General features: G+C 32.3%; 1 protein-coding gene across 1 annotated transcript; it reads right to left on the minus strand.

Annotated features, from left to right (window-relative positions):
• Positions 1–1,380: 1,380 nt before the first annotated feature.
• LOC106719023 (neuroligin-4, Y-linked) lies at positions 1,381–6,584 on the minus strand. Its single transcript, XM_014513257.2, has 10 exons — positions 5,926–6,584; positions 5,634–5,851; positions 4,997–5,146; positions 4,717–4,917; positions 4,139–4,631; positions 3,939–4,023; positions 3,469–3,663; positions 2,892–3,043; positions 2,690–2,808; positions 1,381–2,448 (listed from the first exon to the last, which is right to left on the minus strand). Exons 1-10 carry the CDS (start codon positions 6,525–6,527, stop codon positions 1,472–1,474), a joined length of 3,192 nt encoding a protein of 1,063 aa, XP_014368743.2. The 5' UTR covers positions 6,528–6,584; the 3' UTR covers positions 1,381–1,471.
• Positions 6,585–23,422: the final 16,838 nt, after the last annotated feature.

Raw genomic sequence — 23,422 nt, forward strand, 5'->3', positions numbered from 1 at the left:
TTGCATTTAACAGCATCTGCAAAACAGGATATAAAAGATGAGGACTCTTCACTAATTAAATACGAAAATGGAGAGGAAAATGGTCGATATTTTCATTGCTACCAACATGACGAACATATTGATGTTGCTACAAGCCTAAAAAAAATCTGTCAGTATCCTTTTTAAAAAAAATTAAAAGTATTGTTATAATAATGTTACATAATTGGAAAAGTTATGTATGCGTTCATTAAAAACAGATTTTTATTTTTTGTCATTTCGTTTTGGAGAGGACAGGATCATTACTTTTCAATCATCTAAGTGAATTCCTTCACAATCGTTCTAAATTAATTGACATTACGATTTCGCGGAATACTGAGTTTTTATTTTAAAGGTAAGGAAAAAAAATAGTTTTTTTTTTTCAATATCTGACATTTTTATGTGAACGTTCATACTTTGATGGATTTTGTCATCCATCGTACAAAAAAAAAAACAATCCAAATAAAATTTAAAAATATTTTTAACGCGACAAATTCTAAACGTATAAGAACAATTCGATGAAAGCAATATCCAATATATATCCAACCTGCAGTACCTCACTTTGATAAAAAAATCTTCCAATGAAATATTCTAAAATATTTTTGTTCAAATATATTTTGTACAACTAAAAAAATCTTGGCAGAGAGCCAATTTTAGAAATCGGAAAAAATAGATTTACATTTCAAATTCGTTAATATGATGAAAAGTTGTATCCAAAAATAAACATAAAAATAAATTGTCGAAAAACATTTATCTCTTTGAAAACAGCCACTCATTCACGTGATTATTTTGGATATAACTGACTTGATGAAATTTTCTATTAAAAAAAACATGTCCTAAATTAGCATCTTTTTCATCTTTGACCCATTAAAAAATCTTTATAAATATTAAAAAAATATATTAAAAGAAATTCTTAGTGAATTTTATATTGTTATGTCGTTCTTTTAAAAATTAAGTAAATTAAAATAAAAAAATATACAAATTGGGTGAATTTTGAATTTTTATGGCGAATCAAAAATATCTTAATTGCGCTGCATGACTCCATTCACTTATATTGTTCTGTATAATAACGAGGAAGTTCCATTTACGAAGAATGGTAGTTTTAAAACTCTAATTAAAATCAAAATTTCATGGCACGTAATTGGTTTCGTTAGTTGTTACGTTACTTAAGAGCTCCATACAGCCAGTTTTTTTTAGATAGTTAACAATAGAAATACGATTTAAAATTATTATAACTTGAAATTTTTTGTCAAGAACTTTATTCATGCCTTAGGGAGAGTATAGTAAAACGACAATGTTTTATTATAATATTTTAATAGATGATAATATTGTTACAGTGTATCAGAGAATCGACAATGCTTCCTCTCTAAAAAACAATCCCAAACATTTATTTACAAATCGAAAACTGAACTACAATAGTCGAATAGAAACTAACGTAGAACAGTTACAAGTTCTGTCACACTCTCATTTCATCAATGGCAGCTTGTGGGAGATTTGAAGAATGCGGGGCTTTCCCTCTTCGAAGAGTCGCATGAGCAACTCGGTCTTCTCTCCCAGGTGACGACGCTGAACCGTTCAGTGGATATTGCTGATGTTGGTGTTGATGTTGATGTCTTAACTCCTGTATTTGAGGTGAATTGCAGTATTGGTTCATATTCTTAGGCATAGTTGAATATCCTCCCATTTGTTGATAATTTACATTTGGGAGTCTAAAACTATTACTTCTACTACCTAATTTACTTGGCAACATCATGTTATCCAAGCTCAAAGTTGGGCTCGGAGATTTTCTACTATCTAACGGTCCCTTAAAATTCAAATTCACTAAATTGGGTTCCGTCAGTATCTTCTTTCTGTTTTGTCTTTCTACATCTACCACCAAACTGGGTGCAAGTGTTGGATCTATGTGATAGTGGGAGTGTTTTCCTGATATGGTTTCGAAATGCTTTTCGTTGAACCTTGGTTGCTTGCATCTTGATCTGCTTTTGTCACGTTGGTAGTAAACTCCGGCGAATATCAGAACGTTTAGGATTAGTAGTGAGCATCCAATGGCAATGGTAACACTGAGAGCTGTGGAATAAGCAGCATAACCAGCTGCTTCAAGATTAGCTAGAGTACTATCAGTTGTATTCAAAGCGTGCATATCTCTCGCATTTGGTAATATCGTAACACATGTAGCTAGTATGGTATCGACTGTGGTTAATGCTGTGTCACTATACAATGATCCATTGGTACGTCTGATTTCTGCATCGACATTACGGGAAAGCGGATCAGGTCTGACAATCCCTTCATAAAGATCTTGTTCATTGTGATTGCGGAATAAGTTGTGTCGGGCAGCGACGTCTTCCATTCCGGCTCGGTGGAGTTCAGGAACAAGTCGTAACCACACGGATAACTGATGGGCCCGAAAGTGATTCTTGAGACGAGGTTTCACACCTGTTAAGATAGAAGACAGCTAAATTCTACTTGTTAAATAATTAAACAAACTAACTAACTAGATTGTATGATCTGAGGAACGTAGAAGGTCATTGGAAGTACGTTTTGTGCAGTATTACATGTATATATGGTTAACGTGTTGTCTTGATTACAACGTAGATTATTTAGGTTATATTTTTCATAGTAAAAAAGAACATATTTTCCCTACAGTGTAACATATATTATAGATGAAAGAACTGACCTATTTCTAAATATTTCTGATGCGTTGAGTCGTACTCTTCCCAGCTTATGCCGCGAAATTTATTCCTCTCTCTCGACGCGGGGAGTAATACTTCCTGTCGGCCTAAATCATTCGGGTTACTGTAACAAAAACTATTTATTAGAAGATAGAAGTGAAAAAGTATTTAGTATTCATTTAACCAATTATATTTATACTAACTTACCCAGTTTTCGCGAAATTAGCTATGGCAAATAATATAGACTCTGAAAGGGCTACTTCTGATTTGGTATAATTTTGCGGAAAGTGTCCGAAACCATCGACCAATGGCGCACCGAAAACATACGGAAGCTCCTCTCCATGGACTGCTCCGGTTCTCTAAAAGCGAATTGTTAGAAATGAATACCAGCTCTGTCTGTTAACATTAATAGATGCTTTCCGCATGTAGGTGTTTTGCAAGCGATTAGAACCGGTGAATTATTTTATGATCAAAACTATTTTATAGTCAAATTATTTGCAGACTTTAACAGGGCAAAATATTAGTTATCTGTTTATTATGAGCAAACAACAAATATCTTTAACGATACACGATACCGTTTTAAAAATAACAGCGTCGATGAAAGCATCAAGCTTGACCTAGAAATGAAAACGGGGTTCGTTTGACCTAAATTTGATTATCTGTTGTCCATTATCTGAAGTTGTACTTAAACGTTTTATCGAATAAAATTAGCTTCACCTTTTATAACATAAATCAAGACATGAATCTACTTAACGTGTATAATCAGCGATAGGACTTTACGTACTTGAGGATAAAATCCATCTTTTGTCTGATAATCGAACACGTAGAAGTAAGTTCTCGTCGGTCTCCTCGGCCCTTCTTCGTCATTGGGCGCCGGCTTGGGTCCGCCGCTCAGTAGATCGCCGCTTTGAATCAACGGCGCCACGTACTGCGCGTCAGATAGCGCCGACACTGTAGCATCTCTCGTGCTTATCGGATTCTGTCAACAATAATGAAAAGGAAATACAATAGACTCTCTGAAGAAATAGATGTGATCGATAGTGTAATCTTTTGTTTGATATCTGCCGAGTTGTTTTAAAAAAATGATTTATTTCCACGGATAATAGTTTAGTATTACGTACAAGATTTTCGTTTATAATAAAATAGGTGTACTGCTAGGACCAAAACGGTCAAAAAGTGGAAATTCTTACAGTAACATAATATTTTTGATTGCCTGAAAAACTTTTCACAAAGACGTAAAAAAAGGAATTTTACCGTTCTTTCCCAATCTGTATATTCATTCACTATTGTATAGAAAATCTCACTCAAGTGATACGTATAAGCATTTCTTACGTAGGTCCTGAAATAAGATATCATTGTATTATTATAACGGACGACAATATCTGACAACTCCGAAAATTATTAAATATTACAATTGTAAGGAAATAAAGCTGAGTTAAACCAAATAAGCCTACCGTAACATCCTATCTCTTTTATCCGGCTCGATCCCATTCTGTACGTCGTGTGCCGAAAACTTCCACAATGCTTCACATGTAACAACACCGAATAACAAGTCGTATTTGTTCTGAAACAACCTCCTGCCGTTGTCGCTTCTCTTTATGTGAATATTGTTTTGATTCATATTATTCAGTGGCCCGAAACTGGGAAAGTCTCCAGTTGAATACATTGTTAAAAAGTCTTTGCCGAAATCTGTTTTTATGACTACACCATCTACGGAGGGTCCAAAAGCTGTTAAGAAATTTGGGGGCGATATGTCTATTGATAACAATTCCTCAATAGATGCTTCTCTCAAGCAATCTACTATTACTTCGTGATCCTTAGTCATGTCTTCTGGTATTGTGCAGTTCATATGTTTAGCTAATTTTAATGAATAATATACTGGATCATCCACAATAGCCCAAGAACTTAAAGCAGATCCTGACATAAGAATAACTCTATGGAAAAGTCCTAAAACCAAAGTAATAATTTATTAATAGTTTTGTCTTGCACATTTTATAAATTTTGAGGAGAATATAACTAAAGGCTTTCTTACCTGGCATGACTGTAGGTGATATCATTAGAAAATTGATACAAGCTGCACCGGATCCGTGTCCCATTAATGTTATATTTGTCGGGTCGCCTCCAAAAAGGGCGATGTTTTGTTGAACCCAGTGTAGTGCAGCTATTTGATCCATGAGTCCGTAATTTGCAACTCTGGCTTTTAAATGTGGCGCTGGATTTGCATTAAGAAATCCTGGAAATACAATTTAAATGTAGTCATCTAGATTTACATAATATTCGAATAATTTGAATGGAATCAGAATTATTCTAACCTAAAACACCAAGTCTGAAGTTCAATGTGACTACAATAAGATCAGTGTAGCTTGCTAGAATTGCTCCGTCGTATGGATTCCCTGAACTCCAGGAGTAGCTCTCACCATGTATGTAAACTAGTACTGGAAGAGACAACTTAGACTCATCCACTGAAATAAAAATGTGGTATAAGTACATTTAATAATTTGTTTTTATACAAAACTAGCTGTCGCCCGCGACTCCGTCCGCGCGCAGTTAAAAAATGGGGGGGGGGTATGATATGGTAGATGTTGGCCGATTCTCAGACCTACTCAATAAGCTCACAAAATTTCATGAGAATCGGTCAAGCCGTTTCGGAGGAGTATGGCAACGAAAACTGTGACACGAGAATTTTATATATTAGATAGACTTATAATCTCAAAACATATTAATGTTATTTTCGAATAAGTAAATGAAGTCATTTTTTTAAAATAATTCAAGAAGTTAATTGCAGTTGAAGAAAACAAAAAAATAAAACCTTAATACTCTGCAACAATACCAAGTAATGGCAAATTTCCAGAATTAGGAATCAGAGTTATTAGCATAAATTAGACGCAATAATAATGATCAAATTATTTGATCACATTAACTGCACTGACTGTATCGCAGTGAACTTACTTTGTAAAGGAGCAAATACGTTTAAATAAAGACAATCTTCACTTTGATTCTTAAGGTATGGCATCAGTCTTTTAATATAATCTAATCTGCCTTTAGGCATTTTCTCTAAAATGGTCCTCTCGTGGTCGAGGTCAGGCAGTTTTTGAGGGCAAGCTGGACCCGGCCGGTCCGACACTCTCACGCCATCCCAGGGTGACGGCGTTCTTGTTGGACTGAATCTAAAACGAATGATTAAGTTACAAATTTATTCAAAATTAGGAAATACTGAAATTTTTGTCCAATAATTACTTGCCTATTAGATCCAACAGGCGGCGTAGCGTACGGTACACCAAGAAATACTTCGAGGGGACTTAAATACCTATGTTCATCCATTGCCAATATTATGCCCTGTAATTTTCCATATTTAGTTTGAACTATCTTACTGCTAATCTTAAATTTAACTTTTGATCTCGGAACTGGATTCGCAGGATTCAAATAATACCGCTTGTAATCTCCGTAGTTACTGTAAGCGTTATTTTCCGAATTGTAAAACTTTTTTGATACGAACTCTTCGCCATCGTAATAGGGATTTTTTTCGAAATCAAACTTTTTAAAAATATTGTCACCTATTCTGACATCCTCGTGATCATCATATTCTTCAGTTTCAGGGTTACTTTGTTGTGAATTAAAACTAAAATTATTGTTAATATTCCTATCGTTGTGTCGATTCATATTTGTCGTGTCTGAATTAACAGCTTGCAAGTACAAACAGAAAATGTAGATGAAAACGTGCGTATTGAAGTAATGTACTCTTTGTACGGCTTTCAATCTTCTTCCAGGTATGCTCTTGTCAAAATAACACATACTCGAATCGATTTTAGTCCGCGCTCTGTGGAAATATCCGATGGGAAGCATATTTCGTCACGTTATCATTTTTGTTTTTTTTTGATTCGTTTATTTTTCTATTTTTCATGTGATCTGAAACAAAAATTGCTGTATTAATTTACAAGTCGTAATAAATACAACTATGGCCTCTGTGGAGACGAATAGTGAGATGAATATGATGAATAAATTCAAAATAGTGGTGTCTTGAACCAACCAATACAAGCCTAATAATATTGTAACTAATTTTTACTTATGTTTAAACCAGAATAATTAAAAAAAACAGAAAGAGGGAGCAGTGGTAGTCTATTATATTAAAATCTGAGCAAAATTAAGAGCCTACGGGGAAACCTAAATTCATTACAAAATAGAGTACATACATCAACAAACGCTCAAATTCCTGTCACAACGCTCAACGTGGATGGAATAAATAATAAAGGAAACAGACGTCAAGCAATTCCGAAAGCTGAAAAACACAAATGTATTTCAAACGAAATTGACCCTTATAGAAATGTCATCAAAAATACAAGAGGAAATAAATTGATATCGTGTCACTACTAAGATAAAAATCTTCAATGAAATAAAGTGCATAGAACATCGCGGCATGATATACCGATATATGATCTAATATAATAAAATTCTCGTCGCGGTGTTTGTGGTTAAACTCCTCCGAAACGGCTTGACTGATTCTCATGAAATTTTGTGAGCATATTGAGTAGGTCTGAGAATCGGACAACATCTATTTTTCATACCCCTATTACATTTTTTTTTAACTGCGCGCTGACGGAGTCGCGGGCGACATCTAGTATACCTATATTTTGATTCTTTTGAATATAAACTATTAAATTAATAACTTTTCCAGCCATGCCATACTAGCAGTGTTCTACGAGTATGATCTATAACTAAGTCTAGGGTCTTGTCTGACAACTTAACGTAACGTGTCTCTGGTTCCCGAAGACAATGAAAAGCACGATCTTGCGTACTAGTATTTCACTGATGGACACCAAACAGTAAGAAAATCCCAGTTCATAACATTCTTTACCTTTGCCGACACTCGTAACAAAGCATTGAATCGTAGTGGGAAAGTACACAGCATACGGAATCAGTTTCTTGGTTACGACACTGGAGTACGAATCCGTAGAAACGTTTTGTTTGGCGGCCGAACACAAAGTGCTTTTTGTCAACAAAACAAATGTTTGAAACTTTATTATGTTTTGTATTAGTTTACTAGAGACAGGAAGTTAAAACCCTTTTATACCTTTAGAGAAAATAGAATATGCTACGTAGTTTTCACAAGTCCAAGCATAGTTTGACCTCTTTATGTCGTTACAAGGCTTGGTTCAACATGCATAACTGTAAATCTGCCAGCAACCTTTGCTGGCAACCACACGCGAACAATATCGGTCAGCTTAATGCACCTGTAGCGCTCAGCAGAAAAATATTATCATCAAATGTTGTTTTTCGTACCGAGTATTTTCATTCCCAAGATATTTGATCAGATATTTATTTGCACGTTTATCTGTAATAATATTGTATTTTTGTACAAGTGTTTTGACGATGCGATGGTAACTTATTTATAATATACTAGCTTTTACCCGCGACTCCGTCCGCGCGGAATAAAAAATAGAAAACGGGGTAAAAATTATCCTATGTCCGTTTCCTGGTTCTAAGCTACTTGCCCACCAATTTTCAGTCAAATCGATTCAGCCGTTCTTGAGTTATAAATAGTGTAACTAACACGACTTTCTTTTATATATATAGATTACTAGCTTTTACCCGCGACTCCGTCCGCGCGGAATAAAAAATAGAAAACGGGGTAAAAATTGTCCTATGTCCGTTTCCTGGTTCTAAGCTACCTGCCCACCAATTTTCAGTCAAATCGATTCAGCCGTTCATGAGTTATAAATAGTGTAACTAACACGACTTTCTTTTATATATATTAGGGTGGGTCAAAAAAATCAACTATTTTTTTTTTACAATTAATACGGAAAAATGGGTTACTAGGCACCTTAAAAAAATTCTCACCAAATATGAACTCTTAATTTTAATAGGAAGATCCTCCGCGTCGCAGTTTTTCATTTTTTTCTCAGTCCAATAGAAAAAAATTCATTCCTCATCATTAATTGGTCGTACAGAAAATTTTTTTTAAGAATTTTGTAGGAAATTTAATGCTCTACAAAAAAGGTATCTTATGTTTTTTCCGTAAACCTCACCATTTCACTAATATTGAAGATTTAAGATTGATTATTTTAAGTCAAATGTCACTTTTGTTTATGAATTTTATAACTCGACAAGAAATGGCTATTATTGAATGCGCAATAGAAATTTTTGTAGCAAATTAACTGCTCTATAAAAATGGTATCATATGTTTTGGCGATTAAATTAAGCGTTCAAAAGATATTCATCATCAAACTTTCATGTATACCGATTTTAAGAGTTTTTGATTAAATAATCGAAAAATTTCAATTTAATCTATCAGTTTTGAGAAAATTTACACGAAATTTTTTTTTTTTATCAACTGAGAAAGTTCAAAATGTTTTTCAAGCTTTTTTTTATGTGTAAGTATTTTTATCTACATTTAAAAAAATAAATTGTACATTATTATTTTTTTTATTGATAAATGATTAACTAAGCGATAAATAATGTACAATTTATTTTTTTAAATGTAGATAAAAATACTTACACATAAAAAAAAGCTTGAAAAACATTTTGAACTTTCTCAGTTGATAAAAAAAAAATTTTTTCGTGTAAATTTTCTCAAAACTGATAGATTAAATTGAAATTTTTCGATTATTTAATCAAAAACTCTTAAAATCGGTATACATGAAAGTTTGATGATGAATATCTTTTGAACGCTTAATTTAATCGCCAAAACATATGATACCATTTTTATAGAGCAGTTAATTTGCTACAAAAATTTCTATTGCGCATTCAATAATAGCCATTTCTTGTCGAGTTATAAAATTCATAAACAAAAGTGACATTTGACTTAAAATAATCAATCTTAAATCTTCAATATTAGTGAAATGGTGAGGTTTACGGAAAAAACATAAGATACCTTTTTTGTAGAGCATTAAATTTCCTACAAAATTCTTAAAAAAAAAATTCTGTACGACCAATTAATGATGAGGAATGAATTTTTTTCTATTGGACTGAGAAAAAAATGAAAAACTGCGACGCGGAGGATCTTCCTATTAAAATTAAGAGTTCATATTTGGTGAGAATTTTTTTGAGGTGCCTAGTAACCCATTTTTCCGTATTAATTGTAAAAAAAATAGTTGATTTTTTTGACCCACCCTAATATATATACTAGCTTTTACCCGCGACTCCGTCCGCGCGGAATATAAAATAGAAAACGGGGTAAAAATTATCCTATGTCCGTTTCCTGGTTCTAAGCAACCTACCCACCAATTTTCAGTCAAATCGATTCAGCCGTTCTCGAGTTATAAATAGTGTAACTAACACGACTTTCTTTTATATATGTAGATATAGATTTATAGTTGTATTATATCTGTTTGTTCTCTTAATCGTCTGCAAATATTGAATGAATCTGTTAGTAATTTAATTACATGTCACATGAGTCAGCGGCATGGTTCCCAATGTATACACAATGCACAATACCGATCCAATCACTGCGTCATGTGTTTACAAGTCCGCATGATTTGATCCCAGCATAACGCTCGCTCCCTACCGCCCTCTGTTATGTAAGTCTACGAAACTGCTACGTCATAGAACCTAATACATTTATATTATAAGAAAATCAGTGGAGTAATCAAATCGATTCTACATCAAAAAGAAACTGCGCTTAAATATTTTTTATCAAGATTGTCTGATATATAAAATTATACAAAACGGAAACGCGTAAATGATGGTGTTAATTAAGAATTTGTTTTTTAAAACTAAATTATTAAAGTTAATATAGTTAAGAACCAAGAAGTTAGAATTCATAATTAAAACATGTCTGAAGATAAAAAATACCAGTGTCATTTTTACTTCTGGTAATAAATAACATTATGAGGGTGATTTAAAAATGGCGAAAAATTGCAAACGGCATCGGAACTGGAATTTTATGACCCTGATAACCTCACCACTCTCATTTGTATAATGGACGCACTTTCCACTTTTATTACTCGCATTAACTTTCATGGAATACATAAAACTGATAAACACTTGTACATTTAACTCAGACTTAAGTATCTACCGAACTGTCCTAAGTATCGTATTTTTCACGCATTTATTATTAGCATTATGATTATAACCTCAATGAATTTGCTGATTCGATTTGTCTTCCTGAACGTTGTCCTGATTTGCCTTATGTATTTAACGAAAATTCATTAACTTAAATCTGATTTGTTTTTGACGTGACAACGACTTGAAAATCGATGAACGCAGGTGTAATGTTTATAGCCATTAGATTATTAAAACAGTGTTATTTTTAAGTTTAGAATTGTAAGACTGTACATATGTCAAATATGTGAATAAATGTTGTAGTATTCTTCGGTAATGTCATTTTAGTAGGCTGCACGCACGACTCATTGTCACGACCTCCTGAATCGAGCGTGCAAGCGAGAGCGCTGAGCAAGCGATAGACAAACTTAAGCATTCGGATTGTGACGCATCTATCATCCTTCTAATTCAATTCAATTTATAAAAATATCCAATTTTTTATAAATATATTTATATGACGATATCACATAAAATTATCATCAACAGATTTTTCAGACAACCAATTTTTACTTATTTATTATGCTTCGTATCTGTAATTCTTTCGCTGAAATCTAACTTAGGTTGTTTCTCTTTTTGGCTTTGTAACGTAACGACGATACTGTGAAAGAGAGTTAAAGGGGTTGGGGTAGTACATTAGGAACTCGCATTTATAGAGTACGCGTTTCCATTACGACTGTGGTCGACCTTTTTTTACGTAAGCGCTGTTTTCCTTCGTCCTTTAATCTATTAATGGATTCCGCTTATTTTTAAATGCGCTGCATATGATGTTCCTTTTTAATACATAAATCAGTTTTATTACGCGTATAATATTGTTTTACTATACAAATTCGTTTATTTGTTTAAGTGGATATATTTTATATTTAATTTATGTTTTTTATTAATGAAAATATATTTTATAACAACGATACATTTGCAATTAGTCACTTTTATCATAAATTTTGTTTTGTCGGAAGTTAATCAATATTTTCGGTTCACAAAATCGTGTGGCTAAACGCCAAATACCGCTTGGAAAAGAGCCAAGATAAGAAGGATCGCTAACGATAATTAACTTAACACGAAGGGATGTATAATATGAGAATGATTTCTTAAATATAACCAACGTATAATCTTCACTATGTCTAAGAAGATTTGTATCTGAAAGATTCTGAAATGTAAAATATAACAAATTAATTATTCACCTTTCAAGCGGTCACCTTAATTCGATGCGAACGCTGCCCATGGATATCCGCAATCGCAAATATGATGCCTACTTTTAATCAACGGAGGAAAGCACAGAAAGAGACCATTTCCCCTCCTATACGTTCCCTCCTCTGCCAAATCCACTTCCCCATCAATTCTTTTCTTATAAAAAAATATGGGAAGGGAAGAGACCAAAATTAGACCTTCATCAAGCACACTCGTCAAACGAAACGCGTAATTACTTCCACTTGATGCCCGTCTACTGTGTGGTCGTAGTATTTCACTCATTCGTGCAACGGATTGTGTTACTCCTGACGTCTACTACTGTAAGAAGCCAGGAAAAGCCACTTGGTACATGGAATTTTTCTTATGGTCTACAAAACATGACGTATAAAAATTTACGAAATAAGTTCTAATGTTATTTATAAGAACTCGTTGAAACAAAAGTGCTTACAAATTTCTTACAAAAAGAAAAAGAAAGTACGGAATTTATTCATCGTTATCTTTATAAAGAGCGCAACGAACCGAGGGAATGTAGAACGGATCGTTTGTTGAAAACACTCGAAAAAGTAACGCCGTAAAGTTACGCAAATGTACGACTAAGTTGGAATAAAGTAACACAAAAATAACTTGTTTTACTTGTAACTTCCATAGATGTTAGCAAAAGTGTATCAAAACGCCTAAATGTTAGTCTAAAACCAGAAGTAACGGTTATACGAATGCATAGAAAATGAATTGAAATTACTGCACATTAAAAGTAATGTTGAGAAGAGTTTTCGCGCTCCTATCTTACTATCTTGCTACGAGTCTACGAAATGGCTACAGCATACAATTGATCTACGAGCGTTCTACAATGTACATCTGCGGAAGTCTACGAAAATACACATTTTAGGAAAGTATTTTTATTACCATTTATAATATCATCTTGTTAAAAATATATATATTCCAAAACGGATCAGAGAAAACCCTACATCATGCACTCGAAATAAAAAAAAACAGAGAATACTGTCTGTCTGGCATTAAGTGGGAGAACTGCACTTGTATTTTCACTTTACTACCTACGTCTTTGTCTGTTTGTTCATTTTACATTGTACGGAATGATGTGTAAAGATGAAAAATACTTAATAGTGTTTAAATGTAACAATTTAAATGTAAAAAAATTAACTATTTACAAACAAATATCAATTACATATACGAAATAAATATTCACAAAAAAAAAACTCTAATTATGTTAACAAATCTTTCGTCTGCATACTTTTATTTTGATATGTTACTGCATGCTTATAAAATAAATAGCACAAAATGTTGTGGACAAATGTTGCCATAAAAACTGTAAAATTGCAAAATTTTTAATTACATTACGATAGAACCAAAACTAACTCTTTCTTTTTCAAAAAAACTTTCTTTCGAAGGTACTGCAGGTAAATTTTCATTTGTTATAGCTTACAACAAGAAATTGTAGAACCGAGTTGGATTTTGTTTAATTTTGTACTCGTTAAAAACTTTTTACTTTTCTGGTTTGTTAGTGATTTCCATAGAGGGAAATCGCAAAGAGCACTTCTATAAATGTAACTGAAATTTGAAAGCTAAAATTGAAGTATACGCGAGGGGTTTCGATGATTAAACGATTTAAATGGATTTTATATAGCTTTTAAATACTCATGCCAGAAACCAGGAGGGTAGACATACTTCAATTTGATACAAAACAGGCACTCTTGCTTTCTTGCTTGTAGAAGACTGCATCAATAAATCTGCGTATCCATACTCGTAGTATACGGATACCTTTTACGTAGTCTTTCCACAGATCTTTATTCACTAATCTAACCTGGTAGTCCAAAAGAACACTTTAATCATCTTATTATCGAAATTTTTATGTGGTATCTTTTGTCTGAAACTTCGAACGTAACACAGTTTTTTTATTTTATTTACTTTACATCACTTTTTTAAAGGAGTAATTACGTATAGTTAAGTAAGTAATCTTTTAGGTCAGTATTTATTCAGAAAATGGTCGAATAAATGAGGTCATTAACGTTTTATTATTCAGGGACTGTCGTTTATTGTGTAAAATGACAGCAACTCTACATTTTATTACTTAAAACGGATGCTTTAACTTAACCAAGCATGTCATTACTTAATCACAGGTTATTAAGGCGTTGTGTTACTTAATCTAAGACAATAACATATAAATTTTAATAAGTACTCTTAAATTAAATTGATCGTTCGTGAAAATGTGAAAATTAAATTTGGCAAAACCACAGTATGTCCAAAATATAAATCTATAAGTATATGAAAAAAAAATCATACTCTATTATTCTTTTTAACGTTAATTTTGCATCAGCTCTTTATTGACATCAAATTATCTAACTCATAGTTTGTTTTTTAGGTGGTAAATTTTTCTAGATAAAATATGTTTATCATAGTTTTACCCAAAATTCATTAATAGAAAATATACTTATGTTATTCTAACTCTACTAAGCTTTGTTTATTCAACCGTTGTTATATACTCGTAGTTTGCTTACACAAAATAACATGTATTTTGTTTTGTTACTCGTACTAATGGCAAGAGGGCGCCAAGTTTCTCCCTCTTCATTTATATAAACAATATCGCAACATGTTTAAATAATTTATTTTATAATATAATTCAGTTGGTTGAACAATAAAGTATTTAAGAAGACATAGGTGTCAGTCTGATTGTGTTTCAACTTTAACTTACTTTTATGGCAAGTTTTATAAATTTTAAGTTGAAGAAAATGCACCTTGATTTTAAATGTAATAACATACTTAATTTTCTTTTTGATTAAATAATAAAAAAACGTACAATCAAAAAGACAAAACATTTATTTCATCTATTGAGTTATTCTGTTTTTTTTAAATTACAGAATAACATACAATCAAAACGACAAAAAATTTATTTCATCTATTGAGTTCTTCTTGTTTTTTTTTTTAATTACACTTATAAAAAAATGTTTAATTGTTCAAGCACGAATTGAATCACATAGTAAAATGTTACGTAAATTTATTCAACATTACGCGATCGTAGTTATTCAAGCGTACGTCGTTAAGAATAAAACATTAAAACCGGTAATGCGAACATTTGTGTGTTAAGTGAGCACTTAAACACTAGCCCAGATGTCGAATATGGGCGCAACATACGACTCTAAATTACCATTGTTAATTTATATGAGGCGTTATTAAAGTCCAACTGAGGAAACAATAACTGCGATGTATACAAATTTAAAATAGAATAGATATTATTTTTCAATACATGAAAATAAATCTTGCTAATATTATACATATAATATTTGGATGGATATTTATAACTTGGTATCTCCGGAACGGCTCAACGGATCTCGGTGAAGGTATAGATGTAAAACCTAGGATTCTAGAAATGTGTACGGTTACCGTGTGATACGTTTGCTTTACATATTTACTTGATAACTTTGCAACGGTTTAACATATCTTGTTAAAACTTGGCACAGATATATAACATAGTTTGAAATGTTCATCCTGATTTTTTTAATTCCGCGCGGACATAGTCGCGAGCAAAAGCTAATAATCATATAAAGAATTTTATGCATAATTTATTATTACTAATATCCAAAAGGTTTAAATTACTCCTTTATAGAGCGGACATTCTCAACAATAACTTACTCAGTATCAAACAAATACCACTTCTTATGTGTGTGTTTCAAACTAGACTTATATCGTGGATACATAGGTATCTATTTTTACACAAGCATTTCACCAGTGTAAAGACACATTCGTAAACGCTTAGAAAACCACATTCAGTTTTCAAATGACTTTTAGAATAGTAGAAGTGGCCAGGAAGTTGTTCAGTAAAAGTAGATAACCAGATAATACTGGGAAAGCGAATGAAAATATCGTTAACTGAGAATATCTGCCTAATTACCTCTCTTTCGCTAATTACATCATTAACATTAAAATTTCAACAACTGGAGAAACTAACACCGATTTACATTTTAAGGTGTTTGTATTCGACACCTTTGCAGCATTTGGAAATAATTTTAAAGGGAACACCATTTCGAATACAAATGTCGTATTCAAATTATTAATGTATTAAAAAAGCTAGAACTTTTGTTTTTAGCAATTTGATTATCTATTTTTTATAATATGTTGTTCCCTTTGTAACAGGAGCTATAGCGCCTGTAAGAAAAAATTCAATGCGTAACGTAACCCGTTGACCTAACAAAAACTACTGCTTTTAACTGGTCGTATAACTAAAAGCGGGTGTAGTAAACTTAAATTAGAGCCGCAGGCGTTCTTAACGTTAACTAATTACTGTTTACGGCTGAATGAAACTAATAGTAAGAGAACTTGGTCCGTGGAGTAAGTTTCCACATCAAAGGAGACAATTGCCTACAAAGAAGTTCAAACTACGCATAGAACTTAACTAACGTAACGTTGTAATTTGTGTTCCAGAATAAATGTGAGAAAAATTTCGACGATATGAAAAGTTAAAGTGATAGGAATTTATTGTAAACTGTGATAAAGTCTTTGAATGATGATTAAGTGAATATGTCTAATACAAACATTAAAGCTAGAAACAAATGATAAGATATTATTAATCTTTCTGCGTCCCCTTCTCCGTTGTTTAAAGGTAGGTAACGCATCTGCAATTGCGAATATCTATGGTTCTCTTCACTATTTGGAATTCAGATGGTTGCTTATTTAGCATCTTATGATAAAAAATATTTGTTTTCGAAATTCATGTGAGCTAAGGATTCTGCACCTTAAAACCGCTATTAGTTGAAGTGCTTCTTACTGGAGATAAAAACCTGGTACTTCAACGAATCACTGTATTATGTTTAGACGTTTCACCTTTAAAATGTTACTTAATTACTGTTAGAAACTTTTTAATTAGAAAGTGGGCAATTGTCAAAGACATGCTATTTTAAAGAAGTTTCTAGATTTATCCAAAATTAAAAGTATCAATTAATTAATTATAATTTTTTTTTTTTTTTTATATTTTAATGAAATTGCCAATTCAAAAGTAATTAAAGTCAAATAATTCGTGAGTGAGGGAAAAGTTATTAAGTACATAAAGGCTTTTAGTAAAATAAAAAAATTCCAACGAATTTAGTACTTGAAATGTCCATCAAGTATACGTATGTCCATACATACGTATGATGAACTAGATTATGCTGATTACTTGTCTATTGTAGAATACATAAAGAAATGATAATAAAAACAACCATAAATCAAACACAAGATAAGCGTAAACAGTAACTTACATCTCAGTAAGTGACAAGCACTAATTTATACTAAGAAAACAAACGACGTCAGCGAAATTTTTATTTTATTACTAGGAAAAGGTATTTTCGCTCATAAAACGAGCATGCTGGCAGCGTTCATTACGTAATTAAGGGTAATTAACTTTGGAAGAAATGATCCTAATGAAGCCGTACAGATGCTGAATGGAGATTCCGACAGTCTGTACAATGTCTTGTCGTTAGTACTTTTATAATCACTTTGATAATTATTATTAAATGTTCGTCTTATCCTTTCCGTACTGACCGGCAAGTATAAAACATTTCAAATACATATGTGGGTTCAATGACTTCAATCTGTAACACTATAATACAAAGTGAAGTACGAATGTATAAATAAGGTTATTACTAAACCAAATATGTATGAAATTGTATGACTAAAGTGGTCGTATTTGGAACCGGTCCAAATTAAACCATGTTTTGATAAGGTATAGTAACATTATGTAATAGTATAAAAATATATAAAATTGACATCAAGAATGTTTAACAATTTTGAAATAGATTAACTCACAGACATATAACGTTCAATAAATTCTACTAAAATTAGTGACATTTACACCTAAAGCTATAAAGAGGACATACTAAAAGTCCATGAAGGGATCACAAATCTTTTTTTAGCGACAGATTTCTGAATAACATAATCACCAGGTAGGTCGTAACGTTGACATTTTAAGAGGCTCACGGAATAGGATCAGTGGAGATTTAATAACTTTTTTAGAGGTCGCCGCAGGTGTGTCAGACGCAGGCTGTCAACTCGAGCTTTTTATGAAATTTACGCTCTCGTTTTAAAGTAGATTTATAGCGTAGCAATTTCACAGATACTGAGGACTTTTATTTTAGATTTTAATTTTGTATTATTTGTTATAAATTATACAGAATACAGAAAAATATCAGTTCGAGTTTTCTTTTCATAAACATTTTATACGTTTAAGTGTTCATTGATAAAAAATAAAAGAAATTTTAAATTTGGACTAAGTTCTAATAGTCGAATTACATAAGTATTAATTCGTGACGATAACACAATAGAACTCAACTGTTAATATAATATGTTAAAAACAACAAAGAACAATTGACTGTTCCCTTAATTACTCTTGTTCAATTTAAATCGTCCCATTCATTCGCGATATGACATCTGACACTTTTAATGCTGCGAAGCCTTTCACTTTATTTAAAATTTAATATTTAAATTTTCCGAATGCGAAGTATTTGCATATTTTCGGTTCCACCGAAATAATATCGGTGATCCAAATGAAATAAACGTTTCCACACTTGAAACACAGAGGATTAAAACTTTATTGTGGACTAATAAGGAAACAGTACAGAATTAAGAAAAGAAATTTGATAAAAATTATATTGAATTAATTAAATTAAATTTGATAAAATTGATAAAATTGGATAAATAAGGTTAATGCCTATTTATAATAGGATAGTTAACAGATGTTACATAATTATTTATAAATAACGAGGGATCAATAAATTCTCCTCAATCAAGTATTTCAATTACAAAACATGATTGATGAAAAATACCCTTGACTTTGATAGATCGCGGAGTTCTAGACGCAAACATCATAAAAATTCCGAATAATAAGTTTGGAGCCAATGTCAAGTGGTACACAACCGTTGCCAACAATAACAAGATCACTGAGAAATTTTGGTTTCAGTACTTTGGTCGTATTAGGCCCTTGTTACACCAGGCAACGTACATAAGTCGTCGAAACTAATATTGTATGGTTGCGTCACGAGAATCGCGTTGCGCGCGCTCCGTACACACATCGTTGAATCGTTGACGTATAGATTTGATCCACCATCTTGAACATTACAGCGACTTGTCCCACGACGATCTTGACTGACAGTTTACGAGCTACAGATGATGGCGACAAAAGAATAAAAGATCGGCGACGCGCTCTTTTTACGATCCTCTATGCTCTATGACCTTGTAATGCGTAAGTGGCGTAGCGAATCGCCCTGTTCCAAAGCAGGGCCTTTATCACTTGAGTTCCCGTTTTCTTGACACATTAGGTATAGCGTCTTTAGTCTGAAAATAGACCAAGAGCCAAAGGCAACATACTTACAATCGATTATGAATTATATTATGCATACATTAATAAAGGTCAGTTTATCAATTAATCAAATTACGTAATACCTTATATCTGTAGTAATAAAGCTTAAAATTGATATAAGAACACATATACTTTTGTTGATGAACCTAATAAAATAAATTAACTTATGCAATGGTCATAGGATCCTAAATGGACCATTCAAACACCAAATTACGCTAAAAGCTGTTTTAAATGAAACTTTATCAACGAAGGATATTTAGCAAATCTTTTGCGTTGCAATTTGTTGAATTCCAAAATATTTTGGAGGAAATAAATCTTCCTATCATTACCTTATCCATTAGTTAACGATATTTGATTTCACTTTATCAACACAAATTTAAAAAATTCAGACAAAAATATAAAACAGTGTAAAACTTTTATTTACAAAGTTAGGTTAAGTAAGGATAAAATTATCAAGCAAAATTGGTTGTGGCACGTCGTAGAATTTAATCAAGAATTTTCATAAGATTAATTGAAGTAGGCGTTATGTCCGACGTGAATAGGCACAAGCATTGAAATGGTTCTCTGACGCGGGCGCCATTGAACTGTGAGCTCTTTGACTACATTCTCTGAATACTACAAGCACTATACTGGGACTCTATTCGACTTTGTCCAGTATTTGAATTTATAATTAAAATTAATGAGTAGGCCATAAAGACATGCGTACATACGTCAAGAAAGAAACATTATTCTTTTGTTTGTAATGCATTATTAAGTTTAACTCATAAATTACTTGACAGATCTTTATTACCAAAAAATTGTACCTCATGGCTTGCACTATCTTTAAAATAAAATGGGAATCATTAATATCGGTCCACCAAGGACAAAATTATGAGGTAACATACATAAATAACATACAAACGAATTGGTATTAAATTGTGCATTAAATTAATAGTATAAGTAATTTTGATTTTATTATAAACTAGCTTTTACCCGCGACTCCGTCCGCGCGGAATAAAAAATAGAAAACGGGGTAAAAATTATCCTATGTCCGTTTCCTGGTTCTAAGCTACCTGCCCACCAATTTTCAGTCAAATCGATTCGGCCGTTCTTGAGTTATACCTATAAATAGTGTAACTAAAACGACTTTCTTTTATATATAGAGATAATTTATTTGATATTCAGTGTATTATTTATGAAACATAACTATCAAATCGAAAAATAAGTTATTAAACATTGAAGCCCAAAATATACTCAGACTGGGAACAAATACTTGTGGATTACGTAAACATTTGTTGTCTAGACAGAAACCGTAACTGGACACTTTAACAGTCACCACTTAAACCGCGGAATTTTCTCTAAATTAATACGAGAAATTCAAAAGGCAACAAGGTTGTAGATATCTTATATTATTAATATGACTGTAAAGTCCCTTATTGTATTATTTTATTTTCATAACTTCAATTATCGCACTCAATTGTTTATAGTTACATTTAGTTCAGAAACTTAATTTAAAATTAATCATTTGTATTTCATAAATTATATATGTATACATTATATATATTAAATATACTCGTATTATACAAATATCCACGTGTAATACGGATAAGATTATTTTCTATATCAAAATGTTTCTGTTATCCTGATTGAATTAGTTGCATTCAAATAATAATTTTCCGGTATTTTTATTATAGAAGTTAAGTTTCTAGTTCAATCGAATTCTTTGACTATACTTACTGTCTATGTCAATAATGTTTTTATCTTTTATAGTTCTAACAAATTTACTTAGTATTACAGTTATCCAATTCTTTTATAAAGTATGTACTTATACTTAGAAAATACACAATTTAAAAAAAATCTATTTTATACAACGCTAAATAAAGTAAATCTTTACATTTAAGATCATCCTTACATCCCGTTTTATCATTTATCATAAATTAAAGAATAAAATGACGCCAACGTTATATATTAATATCCCCTCGAGCTAACGAGATCTTTTAAAGTTACATCACGCAAAAACCATAAATTATAAAAACAATTATAGTAAAAATGGATTACGTTTTGTAGAACGTAATCAGTAACTCACTGGGTATTCGAATAAAAGCTGTATTAAGTAGTTTATTTAATTGAAAATTGATAAATGTGAGCGGGTCGTGATTTCATTTTGAATTAAACTTTTGTAATAACGTAAATTTTTGGTACAAATTTCCACTAATTTAACTTAAAATTTCAACGCACATTGTTTCTCATCAGCCAAAAATCAGTATTAACCAATTTATATATCTAATATATAAAATTCTCGTGTCACAGTTTTCGTTCCCGTACTCCTCCGAAACGGCTTGACCGATTCTCATGAAATTTTGTGAGCATATTCAGTAGGTCTGAGAATCGGCCAACATCTATTTTACATACCCCCCCCCCCATTTTTTAACTGCGCGCGGACGGAGTCGCGGGCGACAGCTAGTAAAAAAATATATATTTACAAGGATTACGAGAATTACGTTTTATGTTTTTAATTTTATAGGTGTCGTTTTATTTTGATTTATTCTTCCACTGGTTGTTAGGTGACCGTAGATTTGGCGCAGGATCACAACCCAAGAAGCTACAGCACTCCGGGGAGCACCACCTTTAAAACATTTAACGGACACAAAATAATTTGATTTCGGAGAACAAAAAAAAAATATGACATGTTTGGAACAACTTCTGCCGCCGAGTTCCTTCATAGGACGACACGATAGACCGCCAGGTTCCATCCGCACCATCTCGATGGCTGGCACACCTCCACAGTGGTTTTCGCGTAGCTTTCTACCGCGTACTGCCGCGTTGTGGAATGATCTGTCCTCGGCGGTATTTCCAAACCGGTACGACTTAGGGTCCTAGCTAGAGTATCACCATCTCAAAGGCCGGCAACGCATCTGTGATTCCTCTGTTATTGCAGATGTCCACGGGCGTCAATGAACACTTTGGTGTTCCCGCTGCTCGTTTGCTTCCTTCTATTATAAAAAAAAGAAAAACAAAATGTGCTGCAAGCAGATGACGTAGAAGGGAATGTAAGAAGAGGTAAATTGTGAGATGTTTAAAAAGGAATTTAGCTACTGTAAGCTATCTCCAAATATAGAAAATCTGGATTTATTATTGCAAAACGAAAATTGCAGTCCCTGTAGACAAATCCGATAGGTGGCGCTAGTTGTAATGTTAAAATTTTACATTAATCCAATTATCAAATAAAATACTTATATGAGTTTCTCATTCGATTCATGTACAGGTAAAATTAAGACCAAGTTAAAATAAACATTCCGTAGCGGATTAAAGCGCGTTAAATTTCCAGTTACACAAACAAATTCCGACGGGCATTGCTTGTTTTACATCAGTATCGGGGCACGAGACCCGACCGAGCCCGGCATGCGATACTTTGTTACGAAATATTACCTATTTATTATAAATTCGAATTACTATTTTACTGTGCAAGTTTAATTTTCAACGTAGGTTATTTTCTAATAGATGTTCATTGTTTTGTTTCTTCAAAGAGAAAAAAAAACTTGTGAGCCGTCATGGGACGCCTGGCAGATGTGAAACATCGTGTGTGTACAAGTAATATGCATGAAATATTATAAGTATAATATAATATGAGTATAATATATTTATAAGTATAATAATATAAATATATTACGGCTCACAAGTTTTTTTTTTAATATTGTTTTAGTTTGTATAAAGAAAAATATATAAAATTAGACAATAAATAAATATGTGGAATAATAATAAAAAATAATATTCAATATTATTAAACTAAACACATAAAATACATATATGTATACCTTAGTATAGCTTGGCGGCCCGTCGCCACGGCAAGCGTCGCCACGCAAACAATTCGGTTTACAAGTGATCCTATAGATGTTTCACATCAAAAGGAATACCAATTGGTGATACATATTTATAGTGAAACATATAACAACGTTGACGTCAATAATTTCAATTAGCAGCGGTCAAAGGGTTAAACACGTTAGACTTAACAGTGTCTAACAGTATTTTTTGGTATTAAACTTTCGTGAGGCATAATAATAAAATAATTAAGAAAGGCTTAACTCATGTGTGATCGTCCGGTGACGGCACCGACTAGTTTCGGACCTGTCGGGGATCCATCTTCAGGGCGAGTTTTTATTTTGAGGACGCGGTTGCATTGCGTCTCGCACTAGTC

The sequence above is a fragment of the Papilio machaon genome, chromosome 3 (genome assembly GCF_912999745.1).
Source record: "Papilio machaon chromosome 3, ilPapMach1.1, whole genome shotgun sequence".
NCBI lineage: Eukaryota > Metazoa > Arthropoda > Insecta > Lepidoptera > Papilionidae > Papilio > Papilio machaon.

What these genes read in the sequence shown, in the direction of transcription:
- LOC106719023 (XM_014513257.2), bottom strand. Translation starts at nt 6,527, where the DNA reads ATGCTTCCCATCGGATATTTCCACAGAGCGCGGACTAAAATCGATTCG. An exon ending in ATCACCTACAGTCATGCCAG is followed by an intron (nt 4,632 to 4,716) that starts GTAAGAAAGCCT and finishes CTTTGGTTTTAG; the next exon opens with GACTTTTCCATAGAGTTATT. An exon ending in ATACAGATTGGGAAAGAACG is followed by an intron (nt 3,664 to 3,938) that starts GTAAAATTCCTT and finishes TATTGTTGACAG; the next exon opens with AATCCGATAAGCACGAGAGA.